Genomic DNA, 16,739 nt, shown 5'->3' on the forward strand with positions numbered 1-16,739 from the left:
TTTTTTTTTTAATGTTTTATTTATTTTTGAGACAGAGAGAGACAGAGCATGAGCGGGGGAGGGGCAGAGAGAGAGGGAGACACAGAATCCGAAACAGGCTCCAGGCTCCGAGCCATCAACCCAGAGCCCGACGCGGGGCTCGAACTCACGGACCGCGAGATCGTGACCCGGCTGAAGTCGGAGGTTTAACCGACTGCGCCACCCAGGCGCCCCAACCTGCTCGTGGTTCTAAAGCACAGACCACCAGCCTCGAATTTCAGTTTGAAAATCAGAAGTTGCTTGTCCTGGTCACTGTCACCTTCTCTGTTCACCTGGGACACAGCCAGCCTTCTTGCCCGCGCTCCCAGGGGGGTCCGGTGCCCGGAACCCACATATTCTCTCCCTGCTTTGTGTTTCCTCTGCGGTGCGCCTTTCATGCTGTGGCATCCAGTTTCTCCCTGGTCTGGAGTTTCCCGTCTCCCCCGCGGAGGAGGGACTAGGGGACACAGAGTGGGAGGGGCTGAGCTGTCCTTGAGCGACAGTGGCTGCGGTCCTCAGCCAAAAGTGCCTTCCAGGGCCGCGTACCAGGGACTTGGTTTCGTCAGGGAAATGGACGCAGTCACGCTGTGGCCCCGGTCTCTGCGGCACTCGGCACCAGCCACCTCCTCACGAACGCATCCCCCACCCAGAATCAAGCAGGTGGCCTGGAAGGCAGGCAGGAGGGGCCTTCTCATCTGTGCAGACCAGCCTGGTGGCCCCTGTCCGGGCGAGGCTTTCCCCACACGGCCACACTGTGTGTCACCAGCTGCACATCCACCCTGGGTCCTCCGAATGGGTCCTTGCGGATTCCCTGGTAGCGTGTGCACAGCGACCACAGACGGGGGCTTCGAGAACAGAGGCGTGTTTGTGTGTTTTTTCGCCGTCCGAGACCCAGGCGTCCGAGACCCAGGCCTCTCCCCGGGCCCGTCTCCTCCCCGTGCTCACACGGCCATCCCTCTGTGTGTATCTGTGTCCTGACATCCTCCTCTAGGGACGCCGGCCATGTGCAGCCCCATTCTGAGTTCCGGGGTGCCGGCACTCCGACATCCTGATTTTGAACAGGCACAGTTCAGCCTGTTACCCCAGGGACACCCCCTTCTCACAGAGAACGTTCAGCCGCACAAACCAGGCCTGGGCCCATACCTCCCGGACCCGGCACGACGGCTGTCCCTCCCAGGCCCCCCTGGCCCCGCAGGCATCTGAAGCTGCCTCCTCTTTCGGACAGATCACACACAGTCAAAGAAAAAATAGTCCATTTACGTGTATTTTAGTGTGAGGTTAAAAGTGGGAGGGCAGGGGGCAGGGGCTGGGAGGGAGTAGCTCAGAAAAGCCCCTAGAGGTCAACACCGGTCCAGGGCTCCACACCGTGACCCCGTCTCCTCCTGTTTCCATCACTTATAGACAGGAGAGCTGAACTGTGAGTGAGGACAGGAGACTCAAAGGCCCGGAGCCCCGCTGGGCCCATCTCTAGAAGAAGGGCGTCCGCCCAGCCCCGGGGTCAGCGGTGGTGGACCGGCTTGGCCGGGAGCCCGAGTGTGGCGGGGGTACGAAAGTGGAGTGTCGACTCCTCAAACTACCGGACAAACTACCGGACACGGTCTTGGCTTTGGGCGCTGTGGTCACTGATTTCTGTGGCTTCATCATGGCCCTGTCATCCTTCCTCTGATGCTTCAGGAGTTAGTTATGTGCAGAGTCCGTGGTCCTGCCAGGCTGACTCCATGGGTTTTAAATCATGCCTCGGGTGGCTGGGTGGCTCCGTCGGTGGAGCATCCGCCTCTTGGTTTCGGCTCAGGTCGTGATCTCACAGTCTGTGAGTTCGAGCCCCTATCGGGCTCTGTGCTGACAGTGGGGAGCCTGCTTGGGATTCTCTCCTTCTCTCTCTGCCTCTCCTCGCTCATGCTCTCTCACGGTCTCAAAATAAATAAATAAGCTTTAAAAAATTAAAATTAAATAAATCGTGCCTCAAGACTGGTCAGGGTTCTGAGTGTGGGTGGGACGTCCACGGAGACGAGGCCAGGACTCGCTCGGCAAGGCAGCTGCCCAGAGTCTCGACTCCCCCGGGGGCAAGACCAACTGGCCATGACCCTCGAAGGCCGCCTTGCTAGAAGAAGGGATGGTGCGTCCTGAGATCCCCAAGGGCACGACCCACGTTTCCCACAATTCAGCCGCTGCCCGTATGATGTGTCACATGGCGTCTAATCTCGAAACAGAATTGTGAGTTGGACCCAGAGCGGAATTAAGTCTTCTCTGGGCGAACCTGCTGTGTGCCAGGGTTCCCGAGGAACAGAAGCACAGTGACGGACGTGCTGCCTCTGTGCTCAGACCGGCCGGGCCTGAGGGCGCGCCGAGCTTCCAGGTGTCGGCAGGCTTGGTGACGGCCACCTCCACACCCAGCGACCTCCACACCCAGCGAACTCACTCGCCTCTGGCCTCCCTGCGTGTCCAGACACCGGCACCGAGAGCCGGGCAGGCTGCTACGTCCGTCCACGGTCACTGCCCCCTGGCCTCTGGCTGGCCATTTCGGTGCCTGTGGGTGGGTGGTGCAGAGTGGCAGGGCCGCCGCCAGCCCCACGCTGCTCCTCGGCGGGGCCGGGCCGTGCAGAGGCTCTGCCAGCTCCTGCTGCTGGTCTTCTCCGCACTCGCCACAGGGGCGCCCCAGGCTCCGTGGCGGAGCGGGGGGCGGGGTGTCCGGCTGCCGCGGATGGGCCGGGGCCCGGCAGGAAGCTCCGGGGTTAACTCTCAGCCCCTCAGCGGTCCCTGGAAGAAAGCAGACAATCCAATCAGGATGCTGGTTCGTAAAATGAACTTTCAATGTGTAGCCCACAGACGGTCATTGACTGTGGTCGATAAATAACACCAGTCTTGACGTTTATTGTTGTAGGGAGTGATTACGATCCGCGAGGCTGGGCTCTGGGCTGTGGGATGCCTCGTTCGCGGCGTGCACGGGCAGACCCATGAACTTGTGCCTGCTCCTTTCAGGGGACCGCTATTACTCACGGAAGACTGATCGATATTTCGCCCGTTTGGCGTCTTGACTGAGGATGTGTGGGTCCATTGTGGGGCTGCTGATAATGACTCCTTTATTCAAGCTAGCTTGTAGGAGCAAGAAGAAAAAGAAAGGAAGAGAATGATAGCACATGCTCATGAAAGTGGAAAGTATGGGAAAGGTTCTATGCGCAAAACAACAGAAAAGCTACAAAATGGGGGAAATTGCAGGAAAAGGTGCAGAGGTTTCTAAAGCCATCAGGAAAAGGCGTGTTTTCATGGAAATTCCTTAACATGCTAAAAATCCCAGCAAGCTTTAATAACTCTTTGGAAAGTCATTCTCTTGCGAAAGATTGATTTCATGAACCTTTGAGGTCTCACACACAACTACTTTTCTTACACTCTGAATAAATCAAGTGTTCTGCCTATGAGTAAGAAATCGTCCCTCTTCTTCCCCAAACGCACCCCCATTTATTTTCTGTTAGAAAGAGTCAGGGGCCTGGGATGGCGGCTGCTCTGGTCCCCTGTGCACGTGTTCTCTCCAGGGATGTCCACTGATCTCTGTGAGGGTCCCCGTCAGCCGTGGGCGTGGGACTTCGATTCTGATCGTCAGATCCGGGAATCCAGGGTCCCGTAAAACCAGCCGCGGTGGGTCTTTGGGCATGTGATCGTTTTACAGGGCCGGGTGGTCCCTGCCCCCTCGGTGAGCACTGCCTGAGTGGCCAGGTTCCTGGGGCAGGGGATGGGGGCGCTTCCTCGGAGCCCAGGCCTCTCCTCCGGGACCTGTTGGGTGGCGCGCGCCCCCCCCCCCCCCCCCCCCCCCCGCTGAACCTGGAGACCCCACCCCGCCTGCAGCAGTTCCCGCGGAACCGGGTCGGCGCGCTGGCGAGTGCTGAAGTCCAACGCCTACATCCCGAGGGCGCAGAGGCCACCCCTCAAAGGTCTGAGTTTCTACGGAGCGCCTGGTGGGCGGGGCTTGCTCGTTTCCGCCTTTCTGGCGTCGTGGCGCCCGGCGGATGGCAGGTGCGGAAAACCGCCAAGAAGATGCTGGGGACCCTTATGCCCCACGCTCCTGATTCCGGGCCTCAGTCCACACACATCCCCGAGCGACGCGTCTAACAGACGCCCCGTGGCTTCCGTGTGGGAGGCTCGGGACGTTGCTTCGTGTCCTCGTCTCCCCTTCGGCTTGTGAAACGGGGGTCGACGGCGGAAGGTGCCCGCAGAGCTGCAGGGACGGGGCAGCTGCGTGCGCAGCGGGGTCTCAGACACGGTGGCTTCGCGGGCCGCGCTCCCCGCCACTGGCCGCCGGCTCCGGGGTCTCGGGGGTGGCGGGGGAGCAGCTGCGGCCGCGGTGAAGAGGGGTGGGGCCCGTGCCCGCAGACTCGTCCGTGGACACTGAACTTTGGATTCCAGGTAACTTCCGCATGTCCTGAAATACTCTGATTTTAACTTTTCCCCAGACGTTTGAAAACACGGAAGAGGTTCTTAGCTTGGAGGCCGTACAGAAGCCAGCACAGGGCACGCTGGGCCTGGCACGGTGGTCGGTGGACCCTGACTTGGGCGACAGCCCAGATTTTATACTCGTGGCCAAAACTATGACTTCATTGGAAAGAGAGATAACAGGACATACACCCTGGTGCCTTCTAATCTCTGTTGATTTTTATTTTCTTCCGCTTTCTCTACACTTCCCGCCTTTCTAAATTAAATACATCACAAGTAATCATTTTGTAATCTAAAACGGTAAAGTTTAAAAGTCGTATTAGCCAAGATTACCAAAGTCCCTGGAGGCAGAGCAGAAGGAGCGAACACCCGATTTCCGCAAGGCCCGCTTGGCTTCGGTGTCTGTGAGACGGAGTGAGTCCTTCCGCGTGTGGGGAACAGCTCAGGACTGGACAAATAGCTCAGGAGAGGTGGCAAGAAGCCGCGTTTCCTTCAGAGGCCGAGGGAAAATGTTCTGCCGCTGGACCTTGTCACGGGTGCAGGCGGGGCCGGGGGCCCGGGGCCACCTCTGTGATCCCAGCCAAGTGCTCAACTGTGTGCTCCCCGAGGAAAAGTACTCTCGTGGGAAGACGTGTTGGTGTAGAAACAAGACGCAGCCTTGAGGCGGGACCTCTTTTCTCTCTGCTTGTTCCTGACTTAAAGTCTGAGTTTCCTGTCAAGAGGTTTCCCCTGAGCCGGGCTCACGAGGGCCAGCATCTCCTCTTGAGGCGAATGGCCGCTGTCGGGGCCAGAATGGGGGAGCCGGGGCCCTCCTGTCCCGACACAGCACCTCGCACGCACTTTTGTAAGAGTAGCTGGAAAGTTAAACTCTCTCCTCCTTTTCAATCCACTACAAGGAAAGGGGGAGACAGTCCTGGGAAGATGGCAGCTGGGGTCATGAGTAGTTTTTGAATCTCTCGGTCTACACATCGAAACAGGCAACCAGACAGCAAAACAAAAGCTAATGGGCAGCGTTGCACCAAAACGAGGGGACAAAGCCCCCCATGAGCTCACAGTGCACACAGACGAGGACGCGGCGACAGCCAGGACCGAGGGGCCGGAGTCTCTGTGTGGAGGGCACACGGGACCCACAGTTGTTCCCGGGAAGGCGTGGAGGCCACTCTGAGCGGGGTGGAGACACAGCGGGCTCTGTGCCCTTGCGGGGGGGGAGGCCCGGGCTCGCAGGACACGGGGTCCAGTGCAGCCCCTCGGGGGCTCCTTCCCGGACAGGGCTCCTTCGGAGGAGAAGCCACTCCCCTCGGACCCGATGCCTAGCACACAGAGCAGGAGGGGGAGGGAGGCCCCGAGGGAGCTGGTGGCCAGGGGCTCAGGGGCAAAGCCAGGCCTGTGCACCCAAAAAAACCCAGAGCATCAGGAGCCCAGAAAAGTTGGCGAAACACACTGCCTGCAGCTCAGAAAACTGAGTTCACATAAAAAGGAGCAGTCAACTGATATCGAGGCCAAGTCCCAAACACGCTCTTGAAGAAGAGAGGGAGGAGGACCCATCGACAGGCCCGTAGCCACAGAAGGAAAGGCGGGAGGTCCAGCCTCTCCCGCACGAGGGGAAAGACATTCAGAAAAGACACCGGGAAGGCCCAAACCAACAGACATCAGAATGAGAGCCGCAGGACGAGGGGGAGACCCCAGGGAAGGGTCGGCAGAAGGGGCAAGTCAGGCTTGACCCGGGCCGATGGCCGCGTGAAGGCGGACCAAGCAAAGAGCTCGCAGAGGCGAAAAAGTCTTACAAAGAGCCAAAAACCTAAGAGATGAAGAAGAATTTGAAAGTGGCGATGCTGAAGTCAGGCACGGAAAATCGGCAGGTGATCGTTCTTCCTGGAAAGAAACACCAAAGTGGGAAGAGCTGGAGTAAGTGCTAACCGGTGCAGTTCAAGGACGTGGTCCCGAAATGGACGGAAGGCAGCCTGAGGCCCCTCGGTGACCACAGGCGCGACCGGCTTGGGCTCAAGCGAGCGACATCAGGACAGTGTCAGCGGATCGCTTGACCAGCAAAAGCAAGGAAACTCCTTTTGGGGTTCAGGCGAACACAGCGCTGACAAGGGAGAGAACCTTGCATTAGGTCACGTTCCCAGCGGCACCTCGTGGCTTAAGTGAACCGAGTGACCCATGTGACACACGGAGGGAAGACAGTGCAGCGGAGTTTGCAGATAGGGACACGACCTGTTTGCCACATGTCATTTCTGCCAAATCTCGAGGATCTCAAGGAACGGTGTCCCGAGAGCTGCTCTGAGAACCAGGGACAGATGAGTCTGGCTGAGTCTCCCAGGCTTTTCTCCAGACCCGACTGCGTGCTGCGGGCCGGACCCCCTCCTTCCGCAGGTGCCTGAGGCCCATCGTCCCCCAACACGCACGCCTCCAGGCACCCCTGTGCTGCCCGTGGTTGGTGTGCATTTCTGTCTAGTTTTATGCTTCCCGTTGGTGTTTCTAAAAGGTGAAGCTGAAGCGTTCAGAATTTAGCCACGTTCCTACCAGAGCTCACCCCAGCATAGGCCGTCTTTTCTCGTCATTTAGTGCAAAATAGTTTTCCAATTTTATTGTAATTCTGTTTTCAACATTGGCTACTTAAAAGTACATTTTTTTTTTCCAATTAAAAAACATGGGAAGATAATAGGGCAACTATCTATTGGTCGTTAACATCTGGCTGGGTTTCACTGTGGTTACATGCCACACCCCACGTGACTTCAGTCCTTTGGGGTGTGCTGAGACTTGTTTATGCCTCGGCATTTTGTCAGGTTTTGAAATCTGTCCTTGGAAAGGCCCCGCTTGGGTCATACGGGAGCCCATGGCTGGATGGCCCCATCAGGCGCTCCCTCCGTTCTCGGGGTCAACGGGCCCAAGCGAACTCACACCATCTTAATTCTGGTGTTAAAAGCAGAAACACGGGAAGCATCTTCCTGATGGATTTTCAGACTGGATTCTGCCAAAGAACGCACACAAGAATACTGGAGAGGGCACGTGGACAATTTCATATTCCAGTAAATACAGGAACGGAGGCTGTGCTCCTGGTGACGAAGAGCCTCGTGATCAGGGAAAAGTCGGGCCCTTAGTGGGGCAGCTGCATTTCCCCAGGAGCCCGGATGGAGCCACTGGGGGGAATGGGGACACTCTCTGAGGCCACGGTCTTACAGGAAAGTCTCTGAAGCTCCTCTGTATATAAAACTAGATTCAAAGTCATAGTGGACAGAGGAATGCTTGTTTCACATGCAAAAACAAGGTGTTTTCAGAAGAAAATTCAAGTCTCTTACAGAAAAACATGTTTGTTATCAGGTAATTCTGGAGTAACTCCTTGAGAGAGAATTCGCAGAACAGAAGAAAATGGAAAACAGTAACTCAGAACGTCGCCACGAGGCTCTTTCGGGTTTCCTACGGAACTGCGCGCTGTTCCCTCGTGCCCGCATCGAACCGCTGTGCGAACGCCTTCTCGCGGGCTCTGAGTCGGAAGATGGCGGGATGCGGTCGGTGGCATTTCTGACGGATAAACATCTCGGCAGGCTGCGTGCAGGTGGTGTGAATGTCAGATGAGCATCGAGTGCCCATTGACTTTTCCAGTTGAACCAAAATAAATAAATTGGGGGTCTTTCCCGTAGATGTGCTTTGCCACATCGAGGGTCTCCCGCGTTAACAGCAACGGAGACGTGAACGGAACACGCAGCAAAGCTGGGGCGGCCGGTCCCCATGTGGTTTTAGATGTCCCTATGGTACAGTCACCGGGCCACGTGGGTGATGTGGGCAGGGCTTGGAGGCCACAAGAGGTCACGTCTCCGTCCAAGGCTGTGTCCAGAATAGTCCGGGTGAGGGGCCCATCAGCACAGCCAGTTTCCTCGCCCTGCAGCTCCATGGACGGAGCCTTCATGCCACGCCGGGGGCCGGCTGACCACCACAGGCGCACCTGGAATCTTCTTCATGTTTTAAACATGAACACGAGGGGCTAGTGTGTCCTTATCACCCGTCTTCCAGAAACCCTGGGAAGTTAGAGACGTGATTACAGACTATCATGAGGTTTTCTCTCTGTTAGTTGGTGATTTAAAATACACCCGGTTAATACCAGCATTTATAAAATGTACAAGGGCTCCCAGAAGTCAAGTACAAATTAAAAGCAAGCCAACAACGTGGCCTCGTGAAGAATTCAAGGCGCAGTTAGCTGACGTGTTGTTGTTTTTTTCTCTTTTCTCGCTTAGTATTTGCGTGTTTGCCATTTTCTCAATCATCGATTAGTGGAGCAGAGTGTAATTAGACCTTTAACGAGCACACGCTGAGCACTCCGCAAACAGCGAGGGGAGCCATATGTGGGAGAACGCAGGGAGGGTGGGGCGCGGACATGCGCCGGGCTCCCTGGCGCCCTCGTGGCCCTCGGTGGACGTGTTGGTTTCACCCTTTCCCCCATCGCTGTGCAGAGAGGGAGTCGGCTCTTGGTTTTGTCCGAAGCATTGGAATTCTTTGCGATTAATAATAATTAAAAATAATCTTCAGCACCTAAATGTCCTTCTTCCATGTGGCCCCAACCCAGGACTCAGAGCCTTCCTCCCAGCGCCGGGCCCCATTCCATCTTCCTCGTTGGCACCTGGTCCCAGCGTGTGGTGCCCCGGCCAGTCTCGGTGGGGAGGCTGTCCCCAGACCCCTGCCGGCGGACGGGTCAGGTGCCCGGGGCATGACTCCAGAAAGGGACGTGCCCCAGAGCCGCGCCCTGGATGCCGTCCAGAACCTGGTGACTGGCACACCCCACGCAGGCCCTTGCTGGACGATGAGGCCCCATAACCCAGCTCCACAGCTTCCCCAGCCCTCGTCACCCGCACGGTGTGAGTCCAGGCAGGGGTCGAGAGGGCCCTGCCCCAAGGAGCCGGGTCTCCGTCCTCAGCGGCTGTGGCTGCACACACTGCCACGGACAGAACAACTCGAGAGGGAAGAAATCCTGCCGTAGAGCACATTTGCCGTTCAGGCCACCAGATGCCTTCACGCGTGTGTGTGACTCAGGTGGGACCAGAGTGGTTAGAGCCCCAGGATCCTGCTGCCCAAGACTCACCTGCCCCAGACAGTCTGGCCGAACACCTGTCTGCTGCCCACACCTGGCTCCTGTCAGGCGGGTGAGGGCTCCCCGCTCCTGCCCTCAGTCTCCCGGGAAGGTGACCCTACCTGAGCAGCCACAAAGCCCACCGATGCCTCATTACTTCCCTTAACGGCCAAAAGATTCCGACTTCCGGCACGCGACACTCGTGGAAGCCCTCACTGGGGTCCTCGTGGCAAGAGAAGGGCCAGACGCACTGAAAACCAGCAAATCCTAGATCTGCCAGAGAGGAGAGGTCACGGGGCGCACCGCCGCCCTGAAACGGAGAGCTAGGCCGGCAGACGCAGACTGTCATGGCTGGAGCGGAACCCGCCAGCGGGAACCTCCCCGGGGGGCTGGTGCAGGTGGACGAACGGGGGCTCCTCCCCGCCGGCCTGGGGCTACAGCTGGGGCACCCACAGCGGTGTGCGTCCTCCCTGCAGGGGCCCCGGCGGGTCTTCACGGCGGTGCTCAGAGAAGCGGGCCTCGGGCTCCGGGGGCAGGACGGGAAAGGAGCCCTTCGGGAATCTGCAGGGGCTCTGTGTCCTTCACGAGGTCTGTCCCCAGGAAAGGGGACCGAACCGGGGTCTGACTGACCCGCGGGAAGGGAAACACCCAGTCCCCGGGCATCCTGTCCCGCTGAGGGGACCGCGCTTGGTGAAGGCCGCAGCGGGGGCCTCAGGCTCCTGGGAACCGGGCATCACACCCACCTGCCCCGCCTGCCGCCCCAGCAGGGCCCCCGCGAGCCCCCTGGCACAGCCCGGCCCTCACTCAGGGGGGTGAGCATCCTACCCCTTGCTGGTGTGGCGACGTTCCAAATATCCGACCTCGGGCTTTGCTTATGAATTCGTTTCTCGCAAATAGTAGTATTTAGTAATTTAATCAGACGACCGTCAGAGGTGTTAACGTGTTTCCCACCTTACGCCTTTCTCGCATTGAGCCCTGGATTAGAGTACAGGTTACTTCCCTTTCTGTAGGGACCGTCAGGAGCCGCTGCTGAAAACTGCTGTTTGTACTTTACCCTCATCCTAGGAAACGTGCTGCCCATTTCCCATAAATGGCTAAAATAGGTAAGACTGTTTACCTGCCTGCCGGAAGGAACACACGGTAACTACTCGGTCGTTGACAAGTCGCTTTAGCATCCCTTACATCGTCGCTACACGAGCACCACGTGATTTAACGGAGTTTAGGTGTGTGAGCGCCACGTGTTAAAGGATCGTGGGTACGCGCGCGCCACGTGACTTAACGGCGGGAAAGTACACGTGCACCACGTGTTCACCGAAGCCGCCCCCGCCCTGCCTGGGCTCCCCGGGGGCCCTGCCGACGGTGCTGCCCTCACACGGGGCTTCGGCTTTGCTTGGGGAGAGGCGCGTCCGGCCGGAAGTTGCAGGGGGAGGGTGACCGGGAGGGTGACCCAGCCCGGAATCCGCCGTAGGAGGGCTTAGGGTGACGCGAGTTGACGGACACTTGATCTGGGCCCACGAGTTACTCTACTTACTGATGTAAAGCAACAGACGGGCTGGCGGCCGGACCTCTGGCAGTGGGCCTGGCGCCGGCCGAGCTCTGGCGAGTCTGGGGGCCGGGCTCCCTCGGCTGACGGAGGACCCAGCCCCCAAGTGGGGCCCGGGGCTTCCCCTCTCTGGGTGCCTGCGGTCTCCCCGGCCGGCGCTTCCTGTTCCGGTGCCCGGACTTCCCCTCGGGGTTCTTACTGTTCTAAGCAGATTTGGGGCTCCAGATGGGCCACGTTTCCCAGGATGACGGCCAAGTACATTCAGTGACTCGTGTGGTCACTACCGTTTGAGGACAACATGTGCGAGAAGACCTTCCCTGGCCCCTGCCCCGGCCTTCTTAATTCGGGCGTGCCCAGCTGCCAGGTGCGGCCACCCCCAGGCGCCTTAAGGCCCCGTGACCCGCGTCGGCCTCTGTCCCTGGCCCTGAACAAGGGTGAGATTTCTTGAATCCCCTGCACGTGAACCCTCAAGTAGCCCCTTCTCACTTCTCTGCTTCCCGGATCTATTCTCGATGCGGGTGGTTGGTGTCTACACCTGAAATCCCAGCCCGGTCTGCTCCTCCTCCTTCCGTCCCTCCCTCCATCCCGTCCTTGGTCAAGGTGCCAACATCAGCTGATCGGACACCATCCACCGTGAGGGTGGCTGTTTCGTATTCGTTGCCAGAGGCCCCTGGTTCTGCCTTCTCTGGTTTTACTTGAGGATTTTATTCGATTCTGTCTTCCCCCTTGGTGTATTGATTAAACTCCCAACATGTAGAGGTTTCCCTAAAGTTGACAGTGGACGTCCAAGCCCACCTGCCATTACCATTGCCCCGTGGGTGGCAGAGCAGGGACCTGCCTCGGGGTGGAGAACACTACTAGCTCTTTCTGTCTCCCTGCGACACTGCCGTCCCTCACGTCCCCTCTCCCTCTGTTGGAATCACCCAGCACACGTACGTCCCCTTATTCCTGCTTGGACTCTGAACCGTTGTGCAGACTCTGACCTCGATCGTTCCTTCTCCCTGAACAGCTTGTTTTGTTTCTGGAATTTCCTGGGAGCATCTTTCACAAATTCTCTCGTTGTTTGTTTACCTGGGAAGGTCTTTCTTTTCCCTCACTTTTGAAGGTGAGTATCACTGGTTGTAGACATCTGTGTTGGTGGGATTTTTTTTTTTCTTCTAACAGGTTAAAAATGTCATCCACTTACCATCTCTTTCCTGCTGCAGCGACTCCAGGTGAGATGTCTCTGTGACCCTCGTTCTTCTCTGGCTGTTTTCTTGTCCCCGTAAAGGCTCGTTTCAAGGTTTCCTCTGTGATTTTGTTTTTCTGCAGTTGGTGGGTGCTGTGCTCAGTGCGTCGCGGTCACTGAGCTTCTTGGATCTGGCTGTCATTACTCATTACTCCAGATACTCACTGTGATCGCCACCCCCGCCCCCCCATCTTCTCTCTCTAGCAACTGCAGTTATAGATGTTACGCCTTTTGAGAATTTCCCTCCCTTTCGCTCCTGGATACGGTGCTTCTTCCCCCATTCTTCTGTCGCTTTGCGTTCACCTTGGAACTTTCTGTTGCCCCGTCTTCAAGCTCACTGTGTTTTCAGACTATGTTTTCTCCGGCCCTCTGGCATGCCTTGTCATCTTTTGCTTAAAGCCAGACCTGTCGTCTCCAGTCGGAGGGAAATAGGCCTTTGCCGGCGTGGCTGGGGGCTGGTCTCTGCCTAAGGTGTCTCTAGCCTTGTCCCTCCTGACGTGGCTTGGCTGAGGGCTCCTCCCAAAGAGAGCGTCTGGGTCTGCAGCATGTTCGGCTGTGAGCCACGCTTGGGGTCCTCCTGGAGCCGCGTTGGCTTGGGCTGAGGCGTGGGGGTGGGGCACGTCCTTCAGTGGTCGGGGCGTCTGGGATGTCACCTTCACAGAGGTTTTCTCTCCTACAGCTTCTTCTCCACTGGTTGAGACCAGAAGACTCGAGGGGGCCAGAGTCCAGGAGCACCCTCCCCCGGGATCTGGGACGCTGCTCTTGGGAAAGGTGGATACGTGTCACGTTTCCTGAATGTGACAGATGTCTTCCCTTTGTCACAGAGAACTTTCTGGACATATTTCACATTTCACAGCCCAGTTCTTCTCTCCCACCGCAGAGCCACAAGGGCATCTTCCTCAGACCTTCGTGAGGAGATCTCAGGGCTCCTGGAAATAAAGCCCCCCCTCCCCCGGCTCCCAGAAGCCCAGCGAGGCACCGCCCACCAGTTCCTGCCAGTTTACGGCTCCAGCAGCTTCTCCAGGCAGACCCACCTTGCCCACCCTGGCCTCCCAGACCTGCTGTCCCTCCAGGTTTCAGGGTGCTGGCTCGCCCTGCACGCTGGGCTCTCGGGTGAGTCTGAGAGAAGCAGTTGTTTTCAAGTTGTCCCATTTTTTCTTGTTGTAAGGGCAGGAATGGAGTCTGCCACACTCTTTAAATGTCAGTGCTAAGGGGGCGCCTGGGTGGCGCAGTCGGTTAAGCGGCCGACTTCAGCCAGGTCACGATCTCGCGGTCCGTGAGTTCGAGCCCCGCGTCGGGCTCTGGGCTGATGGCTCAGAGCCTGGAGCCTGTTTCCGATTCTGTGTCTCCCTCTCTCTCTGCCCCTCCCCCGTTCATGCTCTGTCTCTCTCTGTCCCAAAAAAAAAAAAAATTAATAAACGTTAAAAAAAAAAAAATTTTAAATGTCAGTGCTAAGTCTGGAGTCCCCGCCACCGGGGGAGGGGCGGTGCTCTGCCACCCCAGATCCGCTACTAAATATTCGTGTAGAACTAATAAATATTAATGCCAGGACATAGAATAACGCTTTCTTTCACCAGGAAAGAAAGAGATTGCACGTGTTGCGACTCATCACTCTTAAAAGTATCTCTGGTTAGTGTTTGATTCTGAGACCCATGTGGGAGGTGAGGCCAGCCTCCTTCGATGCCTCCCACCTCAGCCCGTGGGACGGACTGGCCACAGGCCCCCCGAGGGGCGGTCCTTGGAGCTGATCGCCGGCTGTAGATCCAGCCTCCAGCCGGTGGGGCTCATTCCTGGCCCCAGAGCAGGCGCCGGCTTCCTGCGTCCTGAGGGAGGTGACCCCGTGGGCCAAGTGCTGCCCAGCCAGCAGCTGGGCCAAGGGCACCCTCAACAGTTGCTGGAAAACGGCTCTGGTTTCCGACCGCCACCGGTGCCCAGAAAGGCAGCAGCCAGGGTCCCCACTGTGGCCTTGACTCCCCGGGGTCTCCGTGGGGCGTTCAGAGCGGCCAGCCTGGGCAGGACTCCTCCACCCCCGCCCCGGACACGCCTGTGAACAACAGTTTCTGGAAAATTCTGGCTGCATTCAGACCCTGACTACCTGAGGGGGTCACCCCCACATCAGTTCTGGGGGTGTCTTTCTTGTTGCAATGAGATCGCTTTACACACAGAGAGACTCGCATTTTCAGGGAACGCCTGACCCCAGCCTGCGTGACCGCAGCCAAGGCTTCCAGGCAGGAGGTCGAGCAAACAAAGTTTAGATGCCACTGAAAATGTCCCCACGCTCTGTTTTCTAGAAACATGGCTCCAAGACAGCCACGGGGCATCCACGTATGCGTGTGAACTTACAGAAAAATGGTTGATTTCCCCTTAAATACTTAACAAACGCGTCATGATATACGTGGAAGTAACTGAGTGGTCCCAAGGGTGCAACCAAGTTTCTAAGATGTTCTATTATCGAAGTTAATATTCTGAAAATCAAGTCTCTTGATTTAGAAAAATGGAAGTAAATAATCAACAAAAGCAAAACATGCCCCTAACGGGTGCGGCCGACAGTGTGTGAAACTCGTGCTCAGGAAGATCTCGTTTGCCCAGAGCTCCGCCCACGGCAGCTGAGCCTTGAGCAGGGAGAAGCGGGCACGTGGGGCAGGGTCCCCGCGTGGGGGCTTGTGGAGTCCGTCAGCGTGGGGAGTAAACTGGGCTGGGAGCAGCCCAGGAACTCAGCGTGGGGCCCGTCCCCTCGGGAGCCGGAAACCGGGTCAGTGTCCCCTCCGGGCTTTGTCCTGCGTCTTCTCTCCCGACCCCGCACCTGCCCTCGCCACCACCTGATGTCTGCTAAGCCTGGACTGGCATCTGCCTCTCTCCAAGGATGCCGTTCCGTGAATTGAGTTTCTGGGGCCACCGGTGCAGGCAGCGTCCCAGTAAGCGATGATGGCTCAGCCCTGAGTGTCGGGACGGGGGGGCGTGAGGGGCCCGGGGCTGACAAAATCCTGCGTGCTCTCCTCTGGTTGCGGGAAACTAACTCTCGATGTCTGTGCCTTGCTTTCTTCTAAACTTAGAGTTACTGTTGATGAACTCGCTGTAAATAAACCTTGGCGACATGTGCAATAATTAGTGAAAAATAAATGTGTACTTAAGTATTAATGAAATAAATATTTAGCAGGTTATTTGGGATCTTTGCTGTATCCTCAAACGCTTAATAAATAATGAGAGGTTTATTAAAACTTGCGACTATGACTCAGTGGAAGGATTTTCACAATGCAACTTGCTTCCTAAAATCAGAGAAGGATTTGTTTTCTGTCAAGGGGTGGGCCAAACAGCGGAACGGAAGCTGGGAGCAGACGTCCTTGACACAGTCTGAGGCAGAATGACAAAGCCGCTCGGACCTCACTTCCAGGCCAGTCTTGCTGCCTGCTATCCGAAGGCTTTCTAGCTCTTACTAGCTGAGGATTCAGAACAGGGAACAATGGCCCCGTAAGATCACTGGGTCAGATACGAGGAGCTGACTGCAAGCTCGGCTTTCGAGAAGAATCTGCTCCCAGAACAACAACCCCCTCCCCCCACCCCACCCCCAGCCCCACCCCCAGCCCCGGGAGCCGATGCTGCTGCAGAACAGGTGGGATCCAGGCGACCCTCGAGAAACCCCACAGAGGGGCCCTGGGATGCCATCTCTCTGCCTGCACGTGGAAAATAGAACATCAGTGTGATCGCGACTCCCCATGCCCGCAGCCAGAGGGCCTCACCCCTCCTAGCCTCACCCCCTCCACGTCCGAGTCAGCCCTGGGCCCTGGCAGCCTGTTGCAGAGTCTGGGAGAGGTCATTGTAGCGATCTGGACTCTACAGAGTGTCCCCAAGGCGCATGCTAGAACCCCCGGTCAGATGAGACTCTGAGCATCACCACTAACAGTTTAGGCTGTTTCCCAGCTTGTGGCCCTTCTGGAAGTCACAGTCTTTACGGGACGGAACTGCTAGCCCCACCACCAAGCCCCGCCTTAGCCCGAGCCCCTGCACCTGCCTGTGGCTCTCCATCTGTACAGTGAGCCAGGGTAACCCCTTCTTTCCTTCCGGGACAGTGGTAAGAACTAGGTGCTGGAAAGTGAGTCCCTCAAGCTCTGAGAGGCTAAAGGAGCCATGGCCACGCTCTTTTGCCCAGAAAGAGGTGTCCGTGCGAGCTCTGCCCCCTCCTCTGCCCCTTGGCAAACCCCAGACGCCAGGCACACAGGACACACGGGACATACGCCTATTTAAAAAAAAAAAAAAATTAATGTTTGTTTATTTTTGAGAGAGACGTAGACAGAATGCAAGTAAGTTGGGACAGAGAGAGAGGGAGGCACAGAATCCGAAGCAAGCTCCAGGCTCCGAGCTGTCAGCACAGAGCCCGACGCGGGGCTCGAACTCACGAGCTGTGAGATCATGACCTGAGCCAAAGTCGGACGCTCGACTGACTGAGCCACCAGGCCCCCCAG

The 16,739-nt window shown here is 57.4% G+C and overlaps 1 protein-coding gene and 1 long non-coding RNA gene across 2 annotated transcripts; one reads left to right on the top strand and one right to left on the bottom strand.

The window, feature by feature from the left end:
* Positions 1-1,985: 1,985 nt before the first annotated feature.
* On the bottom strand, positions 1,986-3,440 carry LOC121040764 (uncharacterized). Its single transcript, XM_040491461.1, has 2 exons — positions 3,016-3,440; positions 1,986-2,775 (listed from the first exon to the last, which is right to left on the bottom strand). The coding sequence occupies exons 1-2, from the start codon at positions 3,161-3,163 to the stop codon at positions 2,255-2,257; spliced, it is 669 nt and encodes a 222-aa protein (XP_040347395.1). The 5' UTR covers positions 3,164-3,440; the 3' UTR covers positions 1,986-2,254.
* Positions 3,441-10,942: 7,502 nt separating this feature from the next.
* LOC121040769 (uncharacterized) lies at positions 10,943-13,419 on the top strand. Its single transcript, XR_005795429.1, has 4 exons — positions 10,943-11,043; positions 11,263-11,415; positions 12,061-12,156; positions 13,160-13,419. It is a non-coding gene; the product is annotated as an uncharacterized LOC121040769 (long non-coding RNA).
* The last annotated feature ends 3,320 nt before the right edge of the window (positions 13,420-16,739 follow it).

The sequence above is a fragment of the Herpailurus yagouaroundi genome, unplaced genomic scaffold, assembly GCF_014898765.1.
Source record: "Herpailurus yagouaroundi ecotype Mexico unplaced genomic scaffold, PumYag 29, whole genome shotgun sequence".
Classification (NCBI taxonomy): Eukaryota; Metazoa; Chordata; class Mammalia; order Carnivora; family Felidae; genus Herpailurus; species Herpailurus yagouaroundi.

Coding starts and splice junctions, on each gene's coding strand:
- LOC121040764 (XM_040491461.1), bottom strand. CDS start 3,163: ATGAGCATGTGCTATCATTCTCTTCCTTTCTTTTTCTTCTTGCTCCTA. Junction 2,776..3,015: donor GAAATATCGATCAGTCTTCC/GTGAGTAATAGC, acceptor GCTTTCTTCCAG/GGACCGCTGAGGGGCTGAGA.